At 38.8% G+C, this 21964-nt stretch overlaps 1 protein-coding gene across 2 annotated transcripts in view; it reads right to left on the reverse strand.

Moving 5' to 3' along the window:
* Positions 1-21964, reverse strand: part of PCDH15 (protocadherin related 15) — a 1495046-nt gene that overhangs the window by 607315 nt on the left and 865767 nt on the right. For both annotated transcript variants that reach the window (XM_020978669.2, XM_078150714.1), the window contains one exon: positions 8427-8546. In XM_020978669.2, coding sequence (XP_020834328.1) covers positions 8427-8546 — 120 coding nt within the window. The remainder of the gene's footprint in view (positions 1-8426; positions 8547-21964) is intronic.

The raw sequence follows: 21964 nt of genomic DNA on the forward strand, positions 1-21964 counted from the left end.
TATTCATGAAGACGGAACACCACCATTGGCCACAACCTAGGGCACACATCTCCTAATCCTTTCAGAGGTCTGAGCTCCCCTTCTCTTTTCAAATTCCTTTGCATAACTATGTGGAATTTTTGTGTTTCTTTCTGTGTATATGTTTTCTATTCTTCCTCTAAAAATCTAAGCTTTTTGAGAGCAAGGGTAAAAACAGAATAGAAGAATCAAATGTATAGCAAAGTAGAATTTAAAAGGTAAAAATAAAGGTTCTTTACCTGGGATGGCTCCCCTGACAGTCTGGAGATGCCTATGGATACTTGCAAGCATAATGTTCTTAATTAGTGAGGCCAAATTTCATTTGGAGGTTAGTGGAAGATATGTGTATGTGTGTGTGTGTGTGTGTGTGTGTGTGTGTGTGTGTGCGTGTGCACGCATGCACATGTGTTTCGTTTTTTTCTTCCCCCTTTTCCAAGTCTATTGACTGTCTGAAATCTCAATGAGGGGAATGGGATGGGGGGAGGGAGAAGACATGTATATGGACATCATGTTAATAATCCCTGCTATAAATGGCATAAGTGAGTCATTACCAAGTCACTTGCTGTAGAATCAAGAATAATTATGTACATGTCAGTTATCTGGAATAAATTAGAACACCCAAGTCATGCTGACACAAGGCTTCCAGGTTCCGACAATGATGCAATTTTTTGTTATCTTTGTTATTTGTAATACTTTTATCACATAACAACAACAGCAAACACCATTAATGATATCCAACTTACAGAGCTTTAATGGTTCCAAAATACTTTCACTATATAGTCTCATTTGGTCTTCACAACAACTGAATAAGGTAAGTTCAATTAATATTCCCATTTTACAGACATGAAAATTGAAGCTAACCATCAATTGTGGAATGGCTGAGCAAGTGTGGTATATGAATGTAATGGAATACTACTGTTCTATAAGAAATGATGAACAGGCTGACTTCAGAAAAACCTGGAAAGACTTGCACGGTCTGATGCTGAATGAAGTGAGCACAACCAACACAATGTTGAATACAATAACAGCCATGTTGTGCAATGACTAATATTGATAAACTCAACTCTTCCTGGCAGTACAAGGATCTAAGACATCTCCAGAGGCCTCGTGATGGAAAATGCTAGCCACATCCAAAGAAAGAACTATGGAAGCTGAATTGCTTTTTTTTTTCTCTTCTGTTGAGTTTTGCTTCCTCTTTCTGACGGTTCCTGCTATTGGTTTTAATTTTTACATACAACATCACTAATGTGAAAATATGTTTAATAGGAATGTAAATGTATAGCCTATATCAGATTGTGCACCGTCTTGGGGAGGGTGGTGGGGAGAAGGGGGAGAAAAATTTTAAACTCAAAAGCATACGGAAGTGATTATTGGTAAATCAAAATAAATTAATAAAAAAAAAACTTTTAAAAAGTAGAATTGAGGCTGAGTGCTGTTGATAACTTGTCCAAAGTCACACAGCAGCTAAGAGTCTGAGGCCATACTATGCACCTGCAATCTTGTCTTGGACTCCTTGAGACTCTAGGCTCCTGGTGTATTTCTATTTAGCACTAAAAACATTTTCCTAAATCTCCCTCTCTTCTCATTTATCACTTTTTTTATTTGCAATTTTGATGTAATACTTTTAATTGTAGATACCTGCCCAGAATTAGAATCCACCAAAAAAGTAAATAAACCTTCTAACCCACAGATTAGAAATCCAAGCCATTCAACCATGCTCTGATCAATTGCTTGCTTATTTCTTAAAAATTTCACCCCTCAAAACATGAACAGAAGACTCAACTTATTTTAATTGACAGAGGCTTCACTTTGGCCTTCTTATCCCCAGCACCTGGCACAGAGCCTGGCTCAAAAGAAATAATAAATGATTGGCTAATGGGATGAAAAGGAATATCATTCTCTGCTAAGACTTTTATAGAGGATTTTTTTGTGTTATTTTCTTTTCATATGTTTTTCTGATGGCTGGGTTTCCAAAGGTGTGGGCTTCCCTAATCATGATGCATTAAGAGGGAAGGATGTGGCCTTCTTTTCTTTTACTGGATTAGACAAATAAAATGCTATTTTTTTCTTTTTCTTTTTTAATCTTGATGAGATAAGGGAAGGATTTATGATATTTTGATCTACCTTTCATTAGTTCTGAGGTGGGGCAAGGGCTGAGGACAATATTAGTATATTTCCTACACACACACTCCCAATTTCTGGGTCTCTCTCTAAGTTTCCAACTGTCAACATTGATGTGATAGCAGTTTCCACCCAGAGCAAGTAAATGTCAAAGCTGGTTCTTACTTGTCTAGTTCTGATGTGATCAGGCTGAGGTCTGTGAATGTCATCACTTTCCTAGCTCCCTCAGCCAGATAATCCTGACCTCACTTTTCTCATTGGGAAAGTCAAGTCTAAAATTTCTGGGTTACCTTTCAAGAATGACATACAAAGCACATCAGCTTGGGAGCTGGTCATTTTGTTATTTTTGTGGCTGTTTTATTTTTCAATTGTGTCTAACTCTTCATGACCCCATTTGAGGCATTCTGGGCAAAGGTACTGGAGTGGTTTGCCATTTCCTTCTTCTCTAGCTCATTTTACTGTTGAGGAACTGAGGCAAAAAGGATTAAGTGACTTAGGATAACAAAGCTCTTGTCTGAGGCCAGATTTGAGCTCAGGAAGATTCTTCCTGACTTCACACGCCTGGTGCTCTATTCACTTCATCACCTAGTTGCCCCTGCTGTATAGGATAGAAATCTGTGATTTCACTAGAATTATTCACTTGCAGATGCAGAAAATCCCTGTAGCAATGCAACTTTGCCCCCTCTTTGCAAATATGCTAGGCAGTGGGTATATAAATATAAACATAAAATGGCCTCTTTCATCAAGGTCCCTACATCCCAGTAGGGGGATTCTATCTATCCATCCACCTATCTATCCATGCATCTATCTGAGTGGGATCCAGGAAGGGATTGCTTTCTGACAGCAATTTGGTGGCTATTCTCAGAGAAACAGCAAGAGATGGGAAGTAAGAGAGAAAAAGGGGAACAAGGGGACAAGATATTTAGACTGAACCTAGTGACCTGCAGGAGGCTTACGTGGAATCAATCTATCAATCAACATGTATTTATGAAAGGCCTACTGTGAATCAAACAATAAGGGTGTAAGTAAAATTAGTGAAATTATGACTTCTTGCAGGGAACTTCGACTTTAAAGTTATCAGCTCTAAGCCATTAATGCTTCAAACTGTGCTATGCCTTTTGGGACACCACTTTTCAGTATATCTAGCATAAACAGAGTACTTAAATCTGACTTTTGAAATCAGGGCAGCAGCAGATGGAGAATTAGGCAAAGCTTCAGGTAGAATGTGTTACTGGAGCTGGATCTTAAGGGAAAAAGAGAGACTCTGGGTGGCCGAGGTAGGAAGGGAAGCATCCTGGGCCAAGGGAAGATTGGGGCAAAGGCAAACAATCACTAGTGTTGTGTGTTAAAAACAGAGCTCTAGGCAGCCTGGCTGGATCTCAGAGTTCAGAAGGTTGAATAATGTCCAATAAGCCTGGGGGGAAAATGGATTGGAGCCAGGCTTTGCAGGGATTTAAAAGCTAAAAAGAGGACTTTATTGTTGAGCTTGTAAGTAACAGAGAAATATTAGAATCGACTGAGTGGCTGGTCTGGTACTCATTTTGGTAGCTGTGTGTAGTATGGACAAGAGTTTCAGAGACATCTAAGGAGGAGGCTGAGCAGTGGTGAAGGAATGAAAGTAGGTTAAATTGAGTTTTCATTCATTTTTTTTCATTCCTTGCCCTTATGTCTGACTCTTTATGACTCTTCATGACCCCATTTCAGATTTTCTTTTCAAAGTACCGAAGTGATTTTCCATTTTCTTCTCCAGCTTATTTGACAAATGAGGAAACTGAGGCAAATGGGGTTAAGTGACTTGCCTAGGGTCACACAGCTAGTAAATATCTGAGGCTAGGTGTAAACTCAGGCTTTCCTGACAGATTGGTGGCAAAATGGATACAGTACCAGGCCTGGAGTTAGGGAGACCTGAGTTCCAATTCAGACTCAGATGCTTAATAGCTGTGTGACGCTGGGCAATTCACTTAAGCCTGCTTGCTTCAGTTTCCTCATCTGTAACATAAGCTGGAGAAGGAAACAGCAAACCACTCCAGTAACTTTGAAAAAAAAATCCTGAATGGGGTCATGAAGGTTTGGACACAACTAAGCAGCTAACAACAATAACTTCTGGACTCCAAGGCCAGAACTCCTGGCTAATGGGGACACCTCGGCCTCAGGCAGTCGCATGGAAGCTAAGAGGGTTTATGTGGAAGATCTTCCCGGCAGTCCCTCCCACACTTCAGGGAAGGCTTGGTTCAAATCAAAGGGATGAAACAGAACTTTCTGCATTTCGATGGTCCAGTCCAATAGAATGCAAATTTGTCAAGGACAGAGATTGTATCATTTTGGGATTTGGGGTCTAGCTCACTGCCTGGAATATAGTACCTTCTTAATACATGTTTCTTGAATCGAACGCTGCTAACTCACGGTGGTGGGTGTAGCGCTACCAAAATTGAGATTGCCATCGCCTTTGTACTGATTTTCATTAATCATCTTTACCTCAGCTCCAAAGATCACAGACAATCATGCATTGGCTATACAGAGAAAACATTTTCACAAAGCGACATGCATATTCCGTTGCTACTTTACCAGGTACTGAACAGAGTGCACAATTGAACACAAAGCTGCCTGGAATTGTGTTTAAAATAATCAGCATTTCACAGCATCAGTATCACAGAATGTCAGAATGGGCAGGACCCTCAAGGGCCTCTAATCCAATCTATTCTTACCGCAGAATGGCATCTGAGATGAGAGGTCACCTACCCTTGAATGTATGTGTCCTTTTTTCTTTGTTGGGGGTGGAGGAGGTGGTGGTGAAGAGGTAGTTAGAATAAGATAAGTGGCAGGGTGGTTAAAAATAAAGAATCACCACCACATGGTACAGAAGAGCAGCACATTTTCACTCAAACTAATTGGTGAGTTCCAATAACATCTTCACATGACAAGGACAAACACTGGGCATTACTTTATGCCATCCTTTGGAGGTCTCTGGAGACCAGTCCTACTGAAGAATGATCATAGGTCCTCCTACAGTGATCTTTAACTCCAGGGTTGCAAAGAGTCCTAAATCCTAATCAAAAAGACTAATATTTTAGCTGTGCTGGTCCATTATCAATAACTCTCCTGAGCTGTGACTTGCTGGTCCCATAGGAGGCTTTCATTTGCTTCCTTTCCATTGCTTAGACCTTTAGGCTTCCCCAGCTCCTTGGCTTCCCCCCTCCACTCTCCACACTTTTCCTCCAGCCTATTGGGCAATTCCTTTTCTTCTACAGAGAAGCCAAGTCTTTCATGTTATTTCCTGATTTTCATATTTCCAGAGATGGAATTGACCAGGTGGGAACCAAGGAAGGTCTGGAGGTTCCGTGTGTATCAATAGCAGTTACTCAGGAACAGGACTGGCTAATGAAAGCTTCTATTCGGAGCTGAGTGACATGCCAGGAAAGGGACAAGAAGGCACTTGGGGAAGGGCCACTTCAGGGGACATTAGACCTTGGCATAGAGAGAAACAGCAACTTCAGACTCTGTAAAGGCATGGACTTTTGAAATCTAGCAGAAAGTCACATGTAAAGGGTACTTCATAAGGATACTATAGTTATCCCTTCCATATTTTGGGGGTTAGGGATGCAGTGCCCCTGTGATCTGGAAAATCCACATAATTTTTTTTGGCCTTCCCTTCATACCAGAGAAGAAATCTGAATTATTATGGTATTTCAAGATAAAATATTTTGATATTATATAATACTTCATACATATTTTACGCATTTCTGAGTTTCTCAACTCGTTTCTATCATCCATGGGCCTTCATGTATCATTCGCTGCTTCCACAAAACTCCCCCCAAATTCCCATTTAATTTTTTTTTTCTTTTTGGCAAGGCAATCAGGGGTTAAGTGACTTGCCCAGGGTCACACAGCTAGTAAGTATCAAATTTTTGAGGCCAGATTTGAACTCAGGTCCTCCTGACTCCAAGGCCATAGTTTAATCCACCATGCCACCTAGCTCCGCACCCCTTCCCTTTTAATTTCTTATGCTGACTCCTGATATACAAAACTGTAATGGGAAAGCATTGATGTGGAAGGGATAGCTGTATATAAAAGGATAAAAAGATTTCCAGCAGGGCTTTCAGTTGCCCCTTTGTTCCCTACATGCTTGCCTGCCAGCTTTGTATGAAATGTTTGAGCCTGCTCTCCCCAAGGCCTCTGTGTGATGGGAGAGACTGTGCCCCTGGCTTATGGAGGTTTTTTGTTTTTTGTTTTTTTTTTTTTGGGGGAGCAACTACTCTTGATATATGTTCTTACTAAATCCTTTCTTAAAAAATAAAAGACAACTGATATCTGGTTGATTGGCAATGGGGAACACATTCATGTGTGCACGGGAGTGAAAATACTAACAACCTTAGATGCTCAGGTTCTATTAGAACTCCTAAATGGAATAGTATTCATTTGCCCTCTGAGGACCTAGGATGGCCACGTTAATGGGATCTCAAAGAGTAGCCTGGGGTGGCAAATAAGGGGCCCAGATATTTTGATGTGATTTGGTAAAGTTTTTAAAGTACAGTTTTTGTCATTGACACTGTGATGGTTCTGTGATCACTGATTTAGTCGAATTATTTTCATTTCAGTACAATTCAATTTAATTCAGTAAACAATTATGAAGCACCTTTATGTGCCAGCCACTGTGAAAGGTACTGAAGAAACAAAAATGAAATTGATACCACCCCTCCTTTTCAAGTACCTTCCATCCTATTGAAGAATGCAATCCATCCATAAAAGTATTTCTGTCAATTTCCCCTCTGTGTGGAATACCTAATGTCTTGGGGGCAGAGAGGTAGACAACAAACATTTACTTAGTTCTTACTATGTTCCAGGCACTGTGATAAGCCTTAGTCTTTCTCTAGGTTATTATATTATATTGTATTATATTGTTTGGTGTCACATCTTACTGCATTGTATTGTATTATATTATATTATATATATATATATATAATATATCATATCATATTGCATTATATTATATTGTATTATATTATATTGTATTATATTATTAATTAATATTAAATGATTTCAAGTGGAGCTCACAGTTTTTCTCAACATATGATCTACCTACTGATTTTTTCAGTCAGATCCATATTTCCTTACCCCATACAAAATTTACCCTTTTTTCCAAGCATTCTTGCTCCTATAACTTTTACTAAAGATATCAAAACTATAAATATTACCCTAAATTGAAAGTAGGGTCATTTGAAAATATATCTGTGTTAGTGTCCCCTTTTCACTAAAAATCCCTTAGTACAATGTTACAATTTTTCATGCTTTTGACTCACTAAGCTAGAGACATAGCCAGAGGAGCTATTTACTCCACAATACTTCTGGCTTGCTAAACTTGACTTTTCTCTCCTTAATTTGGGCTGTTTTACTGCCATCTACAGCGACGGTAGTAAAGCAGAGCCTGTTTGATTTGGAGTAAAAGATGGAGAAGAAAGACCTCAGGGTTCAGCAACGGCAATGGCAATTCTTACAAGTCTAAAGCTCTGTAAACTACCTTGAGAGTGTCAATATTATTATTATCCTTGACCAGAATCTTGATGTCATAAGGCATGGTGGATAGGAAGCTCTGAATTTAAAGGTAGGAGCAACTGGGTAGGTCACTGAAATCCAATCAGCCTCAATTCCTTCATCTTTGAAATGGGGCTAATCATAGTATCAATACCACAGGGCTGCTATTAGGATCAACTGAGAAATTTTTTTAAAGAATATTGCAAACCATAAAGAACTATTTAAATATTAGTTATTACTATTATATTTTTTTCTTAGAAACATATAACTTTCATCACAAAACAGAAAAAAAAAATTAAGCTAACTTGAACTTCTGAAGATCAACACAAAGGAAAAAGTGGAATTTTTTTCCTAAATCATAATTGTAACTAAATCACATCAGAATAAAAAATAACAAAGTAAAATTAATCATAGTCAATGAATTAGAAAATAATTATGAGAGGGGTATACTATAATGAAAACATAACATCGTACAGTGATAGAAAACTAGTTAGAGTAGGGAAGATGGCTTCAAGTACCATTCCTCATGCATAGTGGTTGTCTGACTGGGAGTAAACCATTTAACCTCTCAGTGCCTCCTAGGAATTATCTAAGACTATAAGCTACAGAGAAGAATCTAATCTGCATCGGTGCAGGAAATTCCTCACTTGGAACTCATTGTTCCAACAAAATGAGGGATCTGGTAAAAAAAAAATAGCAAGTTTTTTTTTCTTGTTTCATCAGAGTTAACTGACTGTCCCTTCAAAGCAAATACTTACTGGATCATCTGGGTTGTACTGGATGATGTATTCAATCTGTCCATTGGGACCATCATCTATGTCTGTGGCTCCGTTATCTCCAGAAAACCCTGTGAATATGGTGGTTCCTACTGGTGTTAGCTGAAAACAAATAATAAAACAGAAAGAATAAGACCTCAAAATTCCTTCTCTATAATGAGACTGAAATATTGAGCCATAATCAGGACTGCGTGTAATCAAAGTAGGCAGCTACTCATGTAGCGTGATTGGAAGCGTACCAAATATGACTCTTTGCCAATGATACCACTCAGGTGGGTTCAATATGGTCTCTGGCACCTGAAGCAGTCCTTGGATTTAAGCTGTTCGATGCTACTGGCTAAGTGGACATATGGTATTCTGTAGGTTGCACTTTAACCTGTTAGTAGTTTGATGCTCGTGCATATGCAAGCATACACACACACACACACACACACACACACAGAGTAGATTCCTTTATTCATTAAATGACGTTTATATAAAAAGTTAAGTTTCATACATTGAGTACTTATGAGCTCATTTTCATTATAATCAATCAATCAATCAATAAACATTCAAGAAGCTACTATGTGTCAGACCCTTTGCTAATCACTGGGGTACAAAAAGAGACAAATGTCAGTCCCAGCCCTCATGGATCCTATAAAGAATGGGAGCCTAGGTGGGCAATATGGACACTCAGGATATTCGTGACCCCTTAAAAGATTCTTCTCTACGTTATCCACTCATTTTAGATGTAATAAAAACAATTTACTACATGCAAACCACACTCAGATGTCTCACAGTGACATGACAGTGACTCTGAGTTCCTCAATGCTTTGCAAATAGAGCAGAAGCTCTGAGAGAGCCTAGGAAGCTGGACAAATCAGTTCTAGAACAATGATATCAAATTATCCCGAGTCTGAGGGCCGTTTTAGTCTAATTCCATCATCTTCATCGGCAATTTAACTTATTTTTCTGTACATGAATAAATGCCACTAAATTTTATAATCCATTTGCTCTTTGAATTTAGTTGCCATTATTAAATCACCACAAAGGTGACTATCATATTAGTTTCAAGAATTGAAAATCAGGGCCAGCTAGGTGGCGCAGTGGATAGAGCACCAGCCCTGAAGTCAGGAGGACCTGAGTTCAAATCCAGCCTCAGACCAAACACTTAACACTTACTAGCTGTGTGACCCTGGGCAAGTCACTTAACCCCAATTGCTTAAAAAAAAAAGAAAAAAAAGAATTGAAAATTATCCATAGAATAGAATATGATAGTGCAGATAAAAGTATGTGCCCAGTCCTACAGTGATCATCTACTGTATTTAGAGCAAGAACACTCAGGTTCAGATTCTGATTCTTCCATTTATTTGCCACTGAACCTCTTTTGGCCTCAGTTTCCCCAGTTGTGACATGAGATGATTGGATTAGAAGGGTTTTTAGGCCCATTCTATCTCTGTATCTACTATAGTAGGATAGCAAGTACAGATCATTCTAGCTATATCTGGAGTGGTCTGTCACTAGACTATCTGAAGGGGGATGCTGTTTTTCAGCCAGACATATGCTTCAAGACCACCACTGTTTGCAGAATTGTAGAGGACTTTTTTTTTTTTTGATTGGTGCCAGGTTGCAAAACAATTGATTCCTGGAGGACTCTAAATATTACTTGTAAACACAAGTCAAGGTCAAGGAGAAAGTATTGCAAGTAGCCAAAAAGAAACAATTCAAGTACTGTGGAAACACAATCAGGATAACCCAATATTTAGTGGTTTCTACGTTTAGGGATCAGAGAGATTGGAATGTGATATTCTAGAGATTAAAGAAGTTAGGATTAAAACCAAGAATCACCCAGAAAAACTGAGTATAATCCTTCAGGGGAAAAAATGATATTCAATGAAGTAGAGGACTTTCAAGCATTCTTGCTGAGAAGACCAGAGCTGAATATAAAATTTGACTTTCAAATACAAGACTCAAGAGACGCATGAAAAGGTAAACAGGAAAGAGAAATCATAAGAGACTTATTAAAGTTGAACTGTTTACATTCATACATGGAAATAGATATTTGTAACTCATGAGACCTTTCTCAGTATTAGGGTAGTTGGAGGGAACACACACACATACATATCCACAAACACACATACATATATATGTGTGTATATGTGTATGTGTATATATGTACATGTGTATGTGTGTATGTATGTATGTATGTATGTGTGTGTGTATACACACACACACACACACAGAGGGCACAGGGTGAGTTGAATATGAAGGGATGGTATCCATAAAATAAAATTAAGGGGTGAGAGAGGATTGTATGGGGAGAAAGAAAAAGGGTGAGTTAGAATGGGGTAAAATATCTCACGTAAAAGAGAAAAGAAAAAAAGTTTTACAGTGAAGAGGAAGAGAAGGGAGGCAAGAAGGAAGGAGTGAATCTTACTCTCATCGCATTTGGCTTAAGGAGGGAATAACATACACACTCAGTTGGTCACAGAAATTTATCTTACCTTACAGGAAAATATGGGAGAAAGAGATAAGAGGAGGGAGGCATGATAGAAGGGAGGACAGATTGGGGGAGGGTGTAATCAGATGCAAACACTTTTAAGGAGGGACAGAGTCAAAGGAGAGAGTAGAATAAACAGGGGCAGGATAGGATGGAGGGAAATATAGCCAGTCTTTCATAACATGACTATCATGGAAATGTTTTGCTTGACTACACACCTATAACTTATATTGAATTGTTTGAGCTTTCAATGAGAGCAGATGGGGATAGAGGAAGGAAGAGAATTTGGAACTCAAAGTTTTAAAAATGAATGTTAAACATTGCTTTTACATGCAACTGAGAAATAAGATATGCAGGCAATGGGGTAGAGAAATCTATCCTACCATGCAGGAAAATAGAAGGGAAAGGAGATAGTGGAAGGGCAGATGAGGGAAAGGGGTATGTTGAATGCACGTCATCTTGGGGTGGGAGGAGGGGAGAGATGAGGAGAAAAAATGGAACTAAAAATCTTGTGGAAGTGAATATTGAAAACTAAAAATAAATTATGTAATTAATTTTTAAAAAGGAATTACACAGTACTGAAAAAATGAACTTACCAACATTTAAAAAAAATGTAAGGTGATAGATTTTGTTGCAAATGATTTGTTCTCAGGAAATTAATAGCGTGCTGATGTTCACCTTTTCCTGCAAAAAGATTCCCTTTTTATGCAGATCCTATGAAAGATGAGGATGTCCAGAAATCAATATTCTTACTCCGGACTGGTAGCAGTTTCTAATTCCCTACTCTTTCAGACGTTCATCATCTGAAGTTGTTGCCTTGTTTTTGGAGGAATTTTCAGTAAGGACATTCAAAGCAGACTCTAAGCCCTTTCCACACAAATCCGGATAAACTGCCTTACAGTCAAGGATAGATTTTTATTTTCTTTTGACAAATGTTTTATTTTGTTTATTAAAAAGTAATAATGAAGTTATTATATTATTATATTATACTATTTAACAAATAATCATTTTTTAAAACATTAAAATGAAAATAAACAAAAATATGAGAGTCCGGGTAGGGTGATTCTTAAGAGATGTGTGTTTGTTGAAACATATTTTCTGTAAAAATGAATAAATCATGATGGAATACTCCTGTGCTATAAGAAATGATGAGCATGTGGACTTCAGAAAGACCTGGAAAGATTTATATGAACTGATGCTGAGTGAAGCAAGCAGAATCAGGAGAACATCAGACACGGTAACAGTAACATTGTGTGATAACCAACTTTGATAGACTCAACTCTTCTCAGCAATGCAAGGATCTAAGACAATTCCAAAAGACTCATGATGGAAAATACTATCCACATCCAGAGAAAGAATTATCAAGTCTGAATGCAGATCAAAGCATTCTATTCTTTCTCTGTCTCTGTCTCTGTCTCTGTCTCTGTCTCTGTCTCTGTCTGTCTCTCTCTCTCTCTCTCTCTCTCTCTCTCTCTCTCTCTGCTTCTTCTTTCTCATTGTTTTTCCCTCTGTTTTCACTATTCATTACAACATGACTAATGTGGAAATATTTTAATATGATTGTACATATATAACCTATATCAGATTGCATGCCATCTTGGGGAGGGGGGGAGGAGAGGGAGGGTGAGAAAATTTAGAATTCAAAATCATATAGAAGTGAATATTGAAAACTAAAAACAAACAAATAAAATAATAAAAAAGATGAATACATCACCTGGCTAGTCATCCATGCTTTGGTCTTTTGATGTTATTTTTATTGCCTAGATATCTAAAGATTTTTCTAAAAGTAGGATTAGAAATATTAAACCATTCAAATTAAACCCCAGACTATGTATTTTTCTATCTAGTCTGTTTAAAAAAAAAGTAATTTGCTTGATCAGGACAAAAAAAATACATCCTGAAAGCCTGAAATTAGACACAGAGGGATTGAATCCTTGCCAAACATCAGTCGGAGGTGACAATCCTGTGCGAATCCTGAAAAGACTTATTGTGATCTCTCTGTTGTTGGGGTGTTAATTTGTTTCCAAAGTTCTATGTCAGAAAAAATTGGGTTATTTTGTTTCTTTTCCAATGAATAAGTGCGAAGACCACAAACCTGTCTCTTCACTTTGTTTTCTTCTGTGGGAAAAGGAAAATGATGACTTATCTGTGCTTTGTTCTCTACTTCTCCAAAGAAGTGATCTGAGGTTTAGAAGTAATCTCTCTCCAGTGTGTGTGTGTGTGTTTTGGTTTTTTTTTTGCTTCGGAGGTGGGGTGGGGATTGGCAACACCAGCACTGTTTTAGGCAGTTTGGGTGTGGTATTACAACACAGAAGCATTAAATCAGAAAGATCGATACAATGGTATGTTTCAACATAATTGTTTATTTCCCCCACTGTGATTTGTCTGCAGTCTTTTTTCCCCCCAGTGACTTGAACTCCAATGTGGCATTTATCCTCGGCTCTTGGAATTCTGTACCAGTGGACTGTAGCTCTAGCAGGTTGGAGTATTCTGGAAAGACCTCAAATAAAGCTCCAGAAATAGCCTGTGTTGGATTTATCAAAACGAGAGTAGCTGAGTATGGATGGCAAGGCTTACTATTATTTTTTTTTTATTTCTTCCACTTGGTGATTCATTCCTTGGCCGTGGTAAGTTGTAAATCAGTTTATTGTACTTAGTTTTCTGACCTACAAGCCCCTCGCCACTCCCACCCGCTGAACTACTGGTATTATCTTCAACTATCTTGTCACTATTTCTATATGCCAAAATATGCACGTGCTGTCTCCACTGATTAAAGTAGATACTCTTACTATTTTGATTTTTTGTATCCCTAGTTCATTTCCCAATGCCTGTGGTTGCCTGGTATTGTATTGTGTTTACCAAAATAGCTTGGTTGACTCTAGTTTCACTCTCTCTGGGTTATGTACCCTGAGGTAATTGGGACGTCTCTTTTCTCTGCCATAAGCTTTCAGGTCCACCAGCTATGTTTCCACCTAGCGATGACCAGTATGTTCAATTTAATGACTTAACATTGATTCTCTATCTTTTACAAAGAAAGCTTTACTTCATGGATTTTGCAAGAAGAAACGAACAGACATTTCCCCTCAATACCTGATGGTCACATTCTCTCCTACACCACCTGGGTCTCTGGGGGGAGAGGCCTCTAAATTTAGCTCAGCTCCTCCACAGTGTTGGTCAGAGAAAGTTCACGTCCAGATGAAGTACAACTAACACAAGCTGAAACCTTCAGCTGGGCTGGAGTCAGGAAGGTGGTTCCTGGCTCCCTAGGGCATTCTTGCTGGGTATAAAACCTGCCCTAGATCTGACTTACCGATTGCTGTGACATGCCAACGTTTGATAACTTTACTCTCTTCATTGGACACCATGAGCTAAGTAATCAATAAAAACCCTCAGAAACAAATGAGGCTAAGAGACCACAATTCCAATAGACATGTCTTTTTGACTGCTTCAGTACCCAGTTAACCCATGTTAGCCAGCTCTAGTCAGTTGTAAAAGGTCCACACCTGTGCCAGTCTCTCCAAGGTACTTTCTTTGCATGAAATCATGATCTTCTTATATCATGCGCTTGGTATCTTCCACTGAAAGGTGCCATCTTAGCAAGCTGATGGGGTATGCCATGCACCTGATGTCCATTACATCCCTATATGCACATGCTAGGTCCCTCACTCTAATGGAAAGCCCTTGAGGGAAGCAAGTGCTTAGCAAAGTGCCTGGTGCTTAGTCAAAATTTCATAAAGGATGCTGACTTGCCTTACCTGAAAGGGCAGGGACTGTTTTATTTTTGTCTTTGTATTTCCAGTGCCTAGCATAGGGCTTATAATTATCTTCCATCTATTCTGCATATATGCATGCATGCATGCATGTATGTATGTATATACGCATGTGTGTCTATATATACATGTGTGTGTAAATGCATGGACACACATGTTGGGGAGACAACAGGTACACACATTTATGTGTATGTATGTATAAAGTGCATAACATATATCAATTTTCATGCCTGCTATTTCACATGATTGAGCGTAAGTTGTTTCATTTTTGTCTCTGTATCTCCAATGCCTAATACAATTCCTAGAATACAATAGGTACTTAATAAATACTTGTTGATTTATGTATAGATAGAAATGTGTGAGTCTGTATGTCTTTATGTGTTTGTGTGTGAACTTGTCTTTGCTAATGCTAGTTAAGCTGGGGAGGGCCTTGATAGAAACAGCCTTGAACTCTCAAGCAATACTTTCAAAATACAGATTTTCTTCCCTCTGTGAACAAAGATGCACGGGGGTAAAACAGAGTCATTGATAATCGTTGAAGACATTGCTTGAACGGAGGCAGCTAGGTTGCGCAGTGGATAGAGCACCGACCCTGAAGATAGGAAGACCTGAGTTCAAATCTCATCTTGTACCAAACACTTGATACTCACTGTGTGACCCTGGGCAAGTCACTTAACCCCAATTACCTAAAAATTAATAGATAGATAGATGATAGATAGATAGATAGATAGATAGATGGATGGATGGATGGATGGATGGATGGATGGATAGATAGATAGATAGATAAATGAATGAATGAATAGGCGAATGAATGAACAAACAAACAAACAAATAAATAAATAAATAAGACAAAACAACAACAACAAAAAAAATTTTATGGGGCAGCTAGATGGTACAGTGGATAGATCACTGACCCTGGATTCAGGAGGACCTGAGTTCAAATCCGGCCTCAGACACGTAACACTTACTAGCTGTGTGACCCTAGGCAAGTCACAACCCCATTGCCTAGTAAAAAAAAAAAAGACATTGCTTGTCCTCGTATTCCAAATCTAGTGCAAAACAGCCGATATCATGGTGACCCTCTCCACAGAAACAGATTCCTCTTTGCTCTAGAGGTTAGAGTTTCTATGGCTGAAAAAGGTGCTACCCTACAGCCAACCTGGTCTGTAGGTTATGTAGACGTGACTACGCTGGACTTTAGGCAAACTGCACATAGTTCCCACCAAGCCTACGTGATAGTAAGCCTGCATTGAGAGAGTCTTAACGGTTTGTTTTTAGGTGATAGCTCCTGTTTATATTATGAGGAAATAGACCCAATTCAATATTTGTTAAGCATGTAATACGTGCAAAGCAGAACTCTGCAGTACTAGGTACCAGGGGATATGCGAAGGTTAAATCAGAAGTGAGCTTTATCACATGTGCAGATAGCCATCATTGAAAATAGAGAACCAAAGGTAAAGTGGACCAGAGATACGAAGAGAGTACAGTCAATGGTTTCTTAGCATTTTGATCTCTGACCTATACATATGAGGAGGTCACATCTGCATACACACACACACACACACACACACAGCCTAAAATACATCTGTTAAATTGATATTTAGTAAAGATCAATTTCAAAGGCTCAGGAATTTAATTTGGTTCTGCAATCTTTTATTTACCACCTGCTATGTGCCTATGTATGCAGCCCTGGATTCAGAGGGATGACAAAGAAGTCCATGCTTCCAGGGGCTTGTATCCACCGTGGGAGATTCAGTCTTCACAAAAATTATCAAATCCACAATAATATGAAGGGGGAAAGCAATGATCAGGAAAGTCTTCCTATGGACAGTTGCTTGTAGTTTGAAACTTGAAAGAAGCTAAGGTTTCCAAGAGATCGGGACATGAGAGTGCAGTCCTGAGCCGGAGTATGTTCAAGGACATGTACACGTTCAAAGACATGGAATCATTGGATGACAAGTTCAGAGAGTAGCAAGTAGTCCAGTTCGGCTCAAACCTAAAAGGCCTGAGGGGAGACTAATGTGAGCCCATGTGGAAAGTTAAACTGTGGGTAGATTGTGAAAAGATTTTAATACCACGCTAAAGAGCTCTTTTTTTTTCTCCTACAGGCAATATCACTCTCGTCCACTTCTTTGCAGTGCACAGTGGTCACAGAGTTAAGGTGCTCGCAACATGTGCGAAGGAAGCGGTTTCAAGGTCATGGGCTTGGTGGTTTGAAAGGGGAATAATCCAACTTATTGTGTCCTCTTTAGTCAACACACAGGAAACTGAGCAGATGTCTCTTAATTGCCTGGAATTGATTAGAAGGAGCCAAGTGAGGTTCCTTCTGCTAAGCATAAAACTAAACAACAAAAATCTCTCAAAACACTTGAGAATCAGTCAACTAAGGGAGCACAGCCCTGGGTAATGAGCCCTGAAACTGAAGCCACAAGAGACAGAGTTCAAGTCTCAGCTTGGACTGGATTTGTGAGCCTGGCAAATCACTTCTCTCTGAGCCTCAGTTTCTCCATTTATAAATGAAGTTGAGATCACCTTAAAGGTCTTTTCTACCATTAGGTGTCTGAAATGCTTAAAATTTACAGTTTCGAGTATATGTACCTCTTGGTCACCAGGATGAAACAGTCCCACACCTCCCAAGGCTCTGGTGCTGCAAAGAAAATACAAAAGCAGAAACCCAATCCATAGAACTTTTTCTTTTTTTATTAAAAGGATATTTCACTTCACAAGCTCTGAAGTACAGAAACAATTCTAAGTCTAGGGAACTGTTTTTGTTTTCTAGTAAAATAGGAAATGAAATTGCAATTTGATGTAGCAATGGGAGATTACATGGTACACAGGTGTCTGTTTTGAACATATCTTGAACTTGAATTACAGTGAGTAAATAAAGTCTCTCTCCCTCCTCTCAGACTTTCTTCTTTTTTTTCTGTGCCTGTGTCTGTCTCCCTGTCTGTGTCTCTCTCAGAGAGACATACATGCACTATCAAATGATTATTTATGGAATTCAGTTTTACAAGCTGTATCTCATTATTCATTTCCCAAATGCTCTGTTTGTATATATTTATCTGGCAAACTATATGATTAGCAGAGTAAGAGAGTTGCATGGGCATATATCCATATACCTTTAGGCTGATTATCCCCAGTTGGTGTCTGTGAGACAAGCTCAAAACTGGATTTCCTTCTGTTTGGTAGGCAACACCCAGAAATGCCATACCTCCAAACTACGTGCTCAGTCTCTGGCTCTGACAGAGAGGAAAATTTAGTGAATATATCTCAAGAACATTAACCCAGAGCAATCTGATGCCTACAAAAGATAGATAATTAGAATGATAATTCATTTAAAAAAACTTTATTAACACCTACTCTCTTCAAGTCACTTACAAGGGGCTGGAAACACAAAGATCATGGGGAAGCTGTCCCTGCTCTCAAGCAGTTTATATTCTACACGTGCACAGAGATGCATATGAAGTATATGCAACATGGTGTGAGAAAAATATAAAAATGAGAAGCTCTGATACTTGGGAGGAGCAGATGGCCAAGAAGGGCTTCCTATAGGGCATGGAACCTGAGCTATGCTCAGAAAGAATTTAGGGATTCTGTGAGTTTGAAGAGGAAGTGTGTTGCAGAGATGGGGTACTTCCTGGTCAAAGGCAGAAAAGTGGGGAATGGCATATTGTGTATAAGGAGCAGTTGTCAGCTGCTACTAATAAAACCAACAGGATCATTTGTGCCCCATCACAGGTTTTAATCTGCATCCTCGGCTGCTGCCTGTTGTTGCTTGTTCATCCATTAGTGACTGGGAATGCACTGAAGGACGATGGATACAGAAGCATGTGCCATGCACACTCTCACTCTGTAATCTTGCTCTTGTCCTTGCTCTCAACAAACAATGAGGAAGAAAACAAAAATAACAACAAGTCCAGAGAATAAATATGAAGCAAGCTCATCTACCTTTGAAAATCCTCAAGGGAAACATTGCATTTTGATATTTCATTGCATTATAGATTTAGAGATGGGAGGAACCTTGGGGGCCATAGAATCCACCTCCCTTCATTTTAAAAATGAAGAAACAGAGGCACTTTGGCATCAAATGACTTGTCCAGAATTCCACAGTGATTATATGTAGTTGGATTCCATGTCAGTATTTTCTTCTCTCATATCTAAAGGCAAAGTTCCTTTCGGGTACATCAAGTGTAAAAAAAAAAGCCCAATCATAAAATGTTTAAAAAAAGAAAGAAAAAACATCATATTTTCAAAGTAAAATGGAGTCATTGTGGTGCCAGGGCAAGGAGTGAAATGATTTGGGTTTGAATCATTGCCTGCTATTTACTCTATGTATGAACTGAGGTCAAACATTTCCCAATCAATTCTCTAGGGTTCATTATTTTCCTTTGTAAAATAAGTGGGTTATATCAGACCATTCCTCAAGTCTTCAGTAGCTAGAAATCTATAATCCTAAAATAAAGTTGCTGCCATATAGTGAATATCCCTTTTCTATCACATACTGGCTGTAGAAAGGGGTTTTCTTGTGCTACTTTTGTGATATTGCGTTTCAATCTGAAAGGACATATTTCATTGGTTTTCTTCTGTTTCTGGACAGAAAGTATTGTTTTGTCCACAGAAGAAGCTGTGGACAGGTGATCTGGGACATGAGCTTGACTCATTGGAAGGCCAAGTGGGATAGTGGAAAACTACTATGAATCTTAAATATTGCTCTGACTGCACCCAGATTCTGTCTAGCTTGCTTCAAGCATTTCTCTTTTCTGTCTTTTTTTGTTTGCTTGTTTATTTTTTCAATGTAATGGGGTGAAGTGACTTGCGCAGGGTCACACAGCAACGTGTCAAGTATCTGAGGGCAGATTGGAACTCAGGTCCTCCTGACTCCAGTGCTGGTGCTCTATCCACTGTGCCACCTAGCTGCTCTGTCTTCTTTTTTCCTAGGTACAAAAAATGCAACCCTAATTCCTAACCTGAGCTCAGCCAGGTGGCACAGTGGATAAAGTGTTGGGCCTGAATCAGGAAGACCTGAGATCAAAGCTTGTCTCTGACACTTATTAGCTGTATGGCCCTGGGCAAGTCACTTAATCCTGTTTGTCTCAATTTCCTCATCTGCCAAACGAGCTGGAGAAGGAAATGGCAAACCGCTCTAGTATCTTTGCCAAGAAGATCCAAAATAGCTTCACAGAGAATTGGACAGGACTAAAAAATAAGTGAACAATGACAAACTCCTAAGTTCCCTCTCTTCTGCTACTTTCTTCCAGTCCCATTGAAATTGATTAATAGCCTTCTCTTCACTGAATCCAGGGGCTGAGCTTCTTTTCGGTCTTCAGCACTTCTGGACTTTTACCTCCTCTTTCTTCAATCACTAGCGATCTTGTTGCCCACATTATGAAAATCATTTAAATTTTCTTTCCTAATGTTTGTGACTGCCAGCCTCTGAGTTTGTCTTCATGAGAACAAGGGTTTTTTTTTTTTTAATAAATAAAATGTTGGAGAAAAAAAGTGGTTGCCAGTACCTGGCTTTATTTTGTTCTTGTTGCTTTTGGGTTTTTTGGCTTTATCCCCCCAGAATAAAGTCCTGTCAGAAGCTTCAATTATGAAACAGAAACTATGTAAGACATCAAAGGAAATGCAAAACATTATTATTATACAAAAATTTTAAAAAAATTAAAACGCTATTAAACATGAATATGAATTATTCTATTGATAAGGAAACATTTCTAGAGATCAGTCAGATTCTTATTATTTCAGACTCAGAGTTGGAAGAAAACTTAGAGGTCACTTAGTCCACCCTTCCACCTCCTAAAAGCCTTCATCTGTGACGTGTCTAATGGATAATCATTCCTTCTTTGGCTGAAAAGCTCAAGGAACAGGAAACTCCTTTCACGAGTCAGCTCATACAATTTTATGGAGAGCAGTAATTGACAGAACATTGTGATTTTTACCTATGTAGCTGTAACAGCTTTCTATAACTTTCGTCCCTTGGTTTTGACTTGTCTCAACTCCTGCTCTCATACGAGGGACTTTGATATACATATTGCTGCTCCCTCAACTCCCTCTACGTTGCACTTTCATAATCTGCTCAATTGCCATGAGCTAGTCTCCCTCCACTCCTCATCAGCTACTTTTGATCTGCCATAATCCAGAGTTCCACTTCTATGTTAATGGACACCAAAATCTTATTTATGATCCTAATCTTTTATCACTGTCTCCTTCCTAAGGCATTATGTCCCCTAAAAGTGTTCTTAATCCTCACCTGTGAACTCCAGGCTCTCCTCCTCTCAATTCTTTTCCTAGGTCATCAACCCTGTAACAATTATACCTGCCCCCATTCCTTATCTGTTCACCTTACAAAATGAGTTTAACCCTGAACTGTTTTCTACACAAATCCTTCTTCCTCTTGTCTTATCTTGTATCATGCCTTGCTAAACTATACTCTTGGATTACTTTCTCCATCCATCTCCTTTTCTCTGATTGCCATGTTGCTGAATAAAGCTAGAGGAAATCCTGAAACTGTATGGAGCAGGTTCACTGAAAAATTATTTTGCATAATCTCAACTGGGTATTTACTGGAGCAAGACAGTATCAAATTGATTACTATGCTTTTCACTACCGAGCCAACTAAAAAGTTTTTCATCAATGTTCAAGCCTCCTCTGACCCCCATTGCCCATTCACTTATCCTTGGACCTCTTCTCATATTTCAACAAAAATGGTGGAAATTTACTCAGAGCTCCCTTACCATCTCACATCATTCAAATATCTTTCCCCAATGTTTCCTCATTCATCCCTCTCTGTTATGAAAAGGCGGCTCTGCTCCTTTCCAAGGTAAATCCACCCCTTATAATCTTTCTTTGCAGATTGTCCCTCTTATTTCACTAATTCCCTTTAATCTTTAATATCACTCTGTATTATTCTCTCATTCCTTGATGCCTAGAAACATACCTATATCTCTACCATACTTAAAAAACCCCCCAAAAAAACAGCTTTTAGTTCTGCAATCTCTTCTAGCTATTGTCCTATATCTTTTCTCCCCTTCTCAGCTAAATTATTTGATAAAACCAACTACACTTGGGAACTCTACTTCCTTTCCTTCCAATTGCTTATTAGTTCCCTCCTATATAGCATCAAATCTCATCACTAAACTGAAACTGTCCTCTCCAAAGTTACCAATGATTTCTTAACTGCAAGATCTAAAGGCCTTTCTCAGTCTCAACCTCTTTGGCCTTCTGCAACCTTTTAAACCTTTCATTTTTTTTAACCTTTTGGTCATTTT

Source organism: Phascolarctos cinereus, unplaced genomic scaffold, assembly GCF_003287225.1.
Source record: "Phascolarctos cinereus isolate Bilbo 61053 unplaced genomic scaffold, phaCin_HiC Scaffold_3;HRSCAF=262, whole genome shotgun sequence".
Classification (NCBI taxonomy): Eukaryota; Metazoa; Chordata; class Mammalia; order Diprotodontia; family Phascolarctidae; genus Phascolarctos; species Phascolarctos cinereus.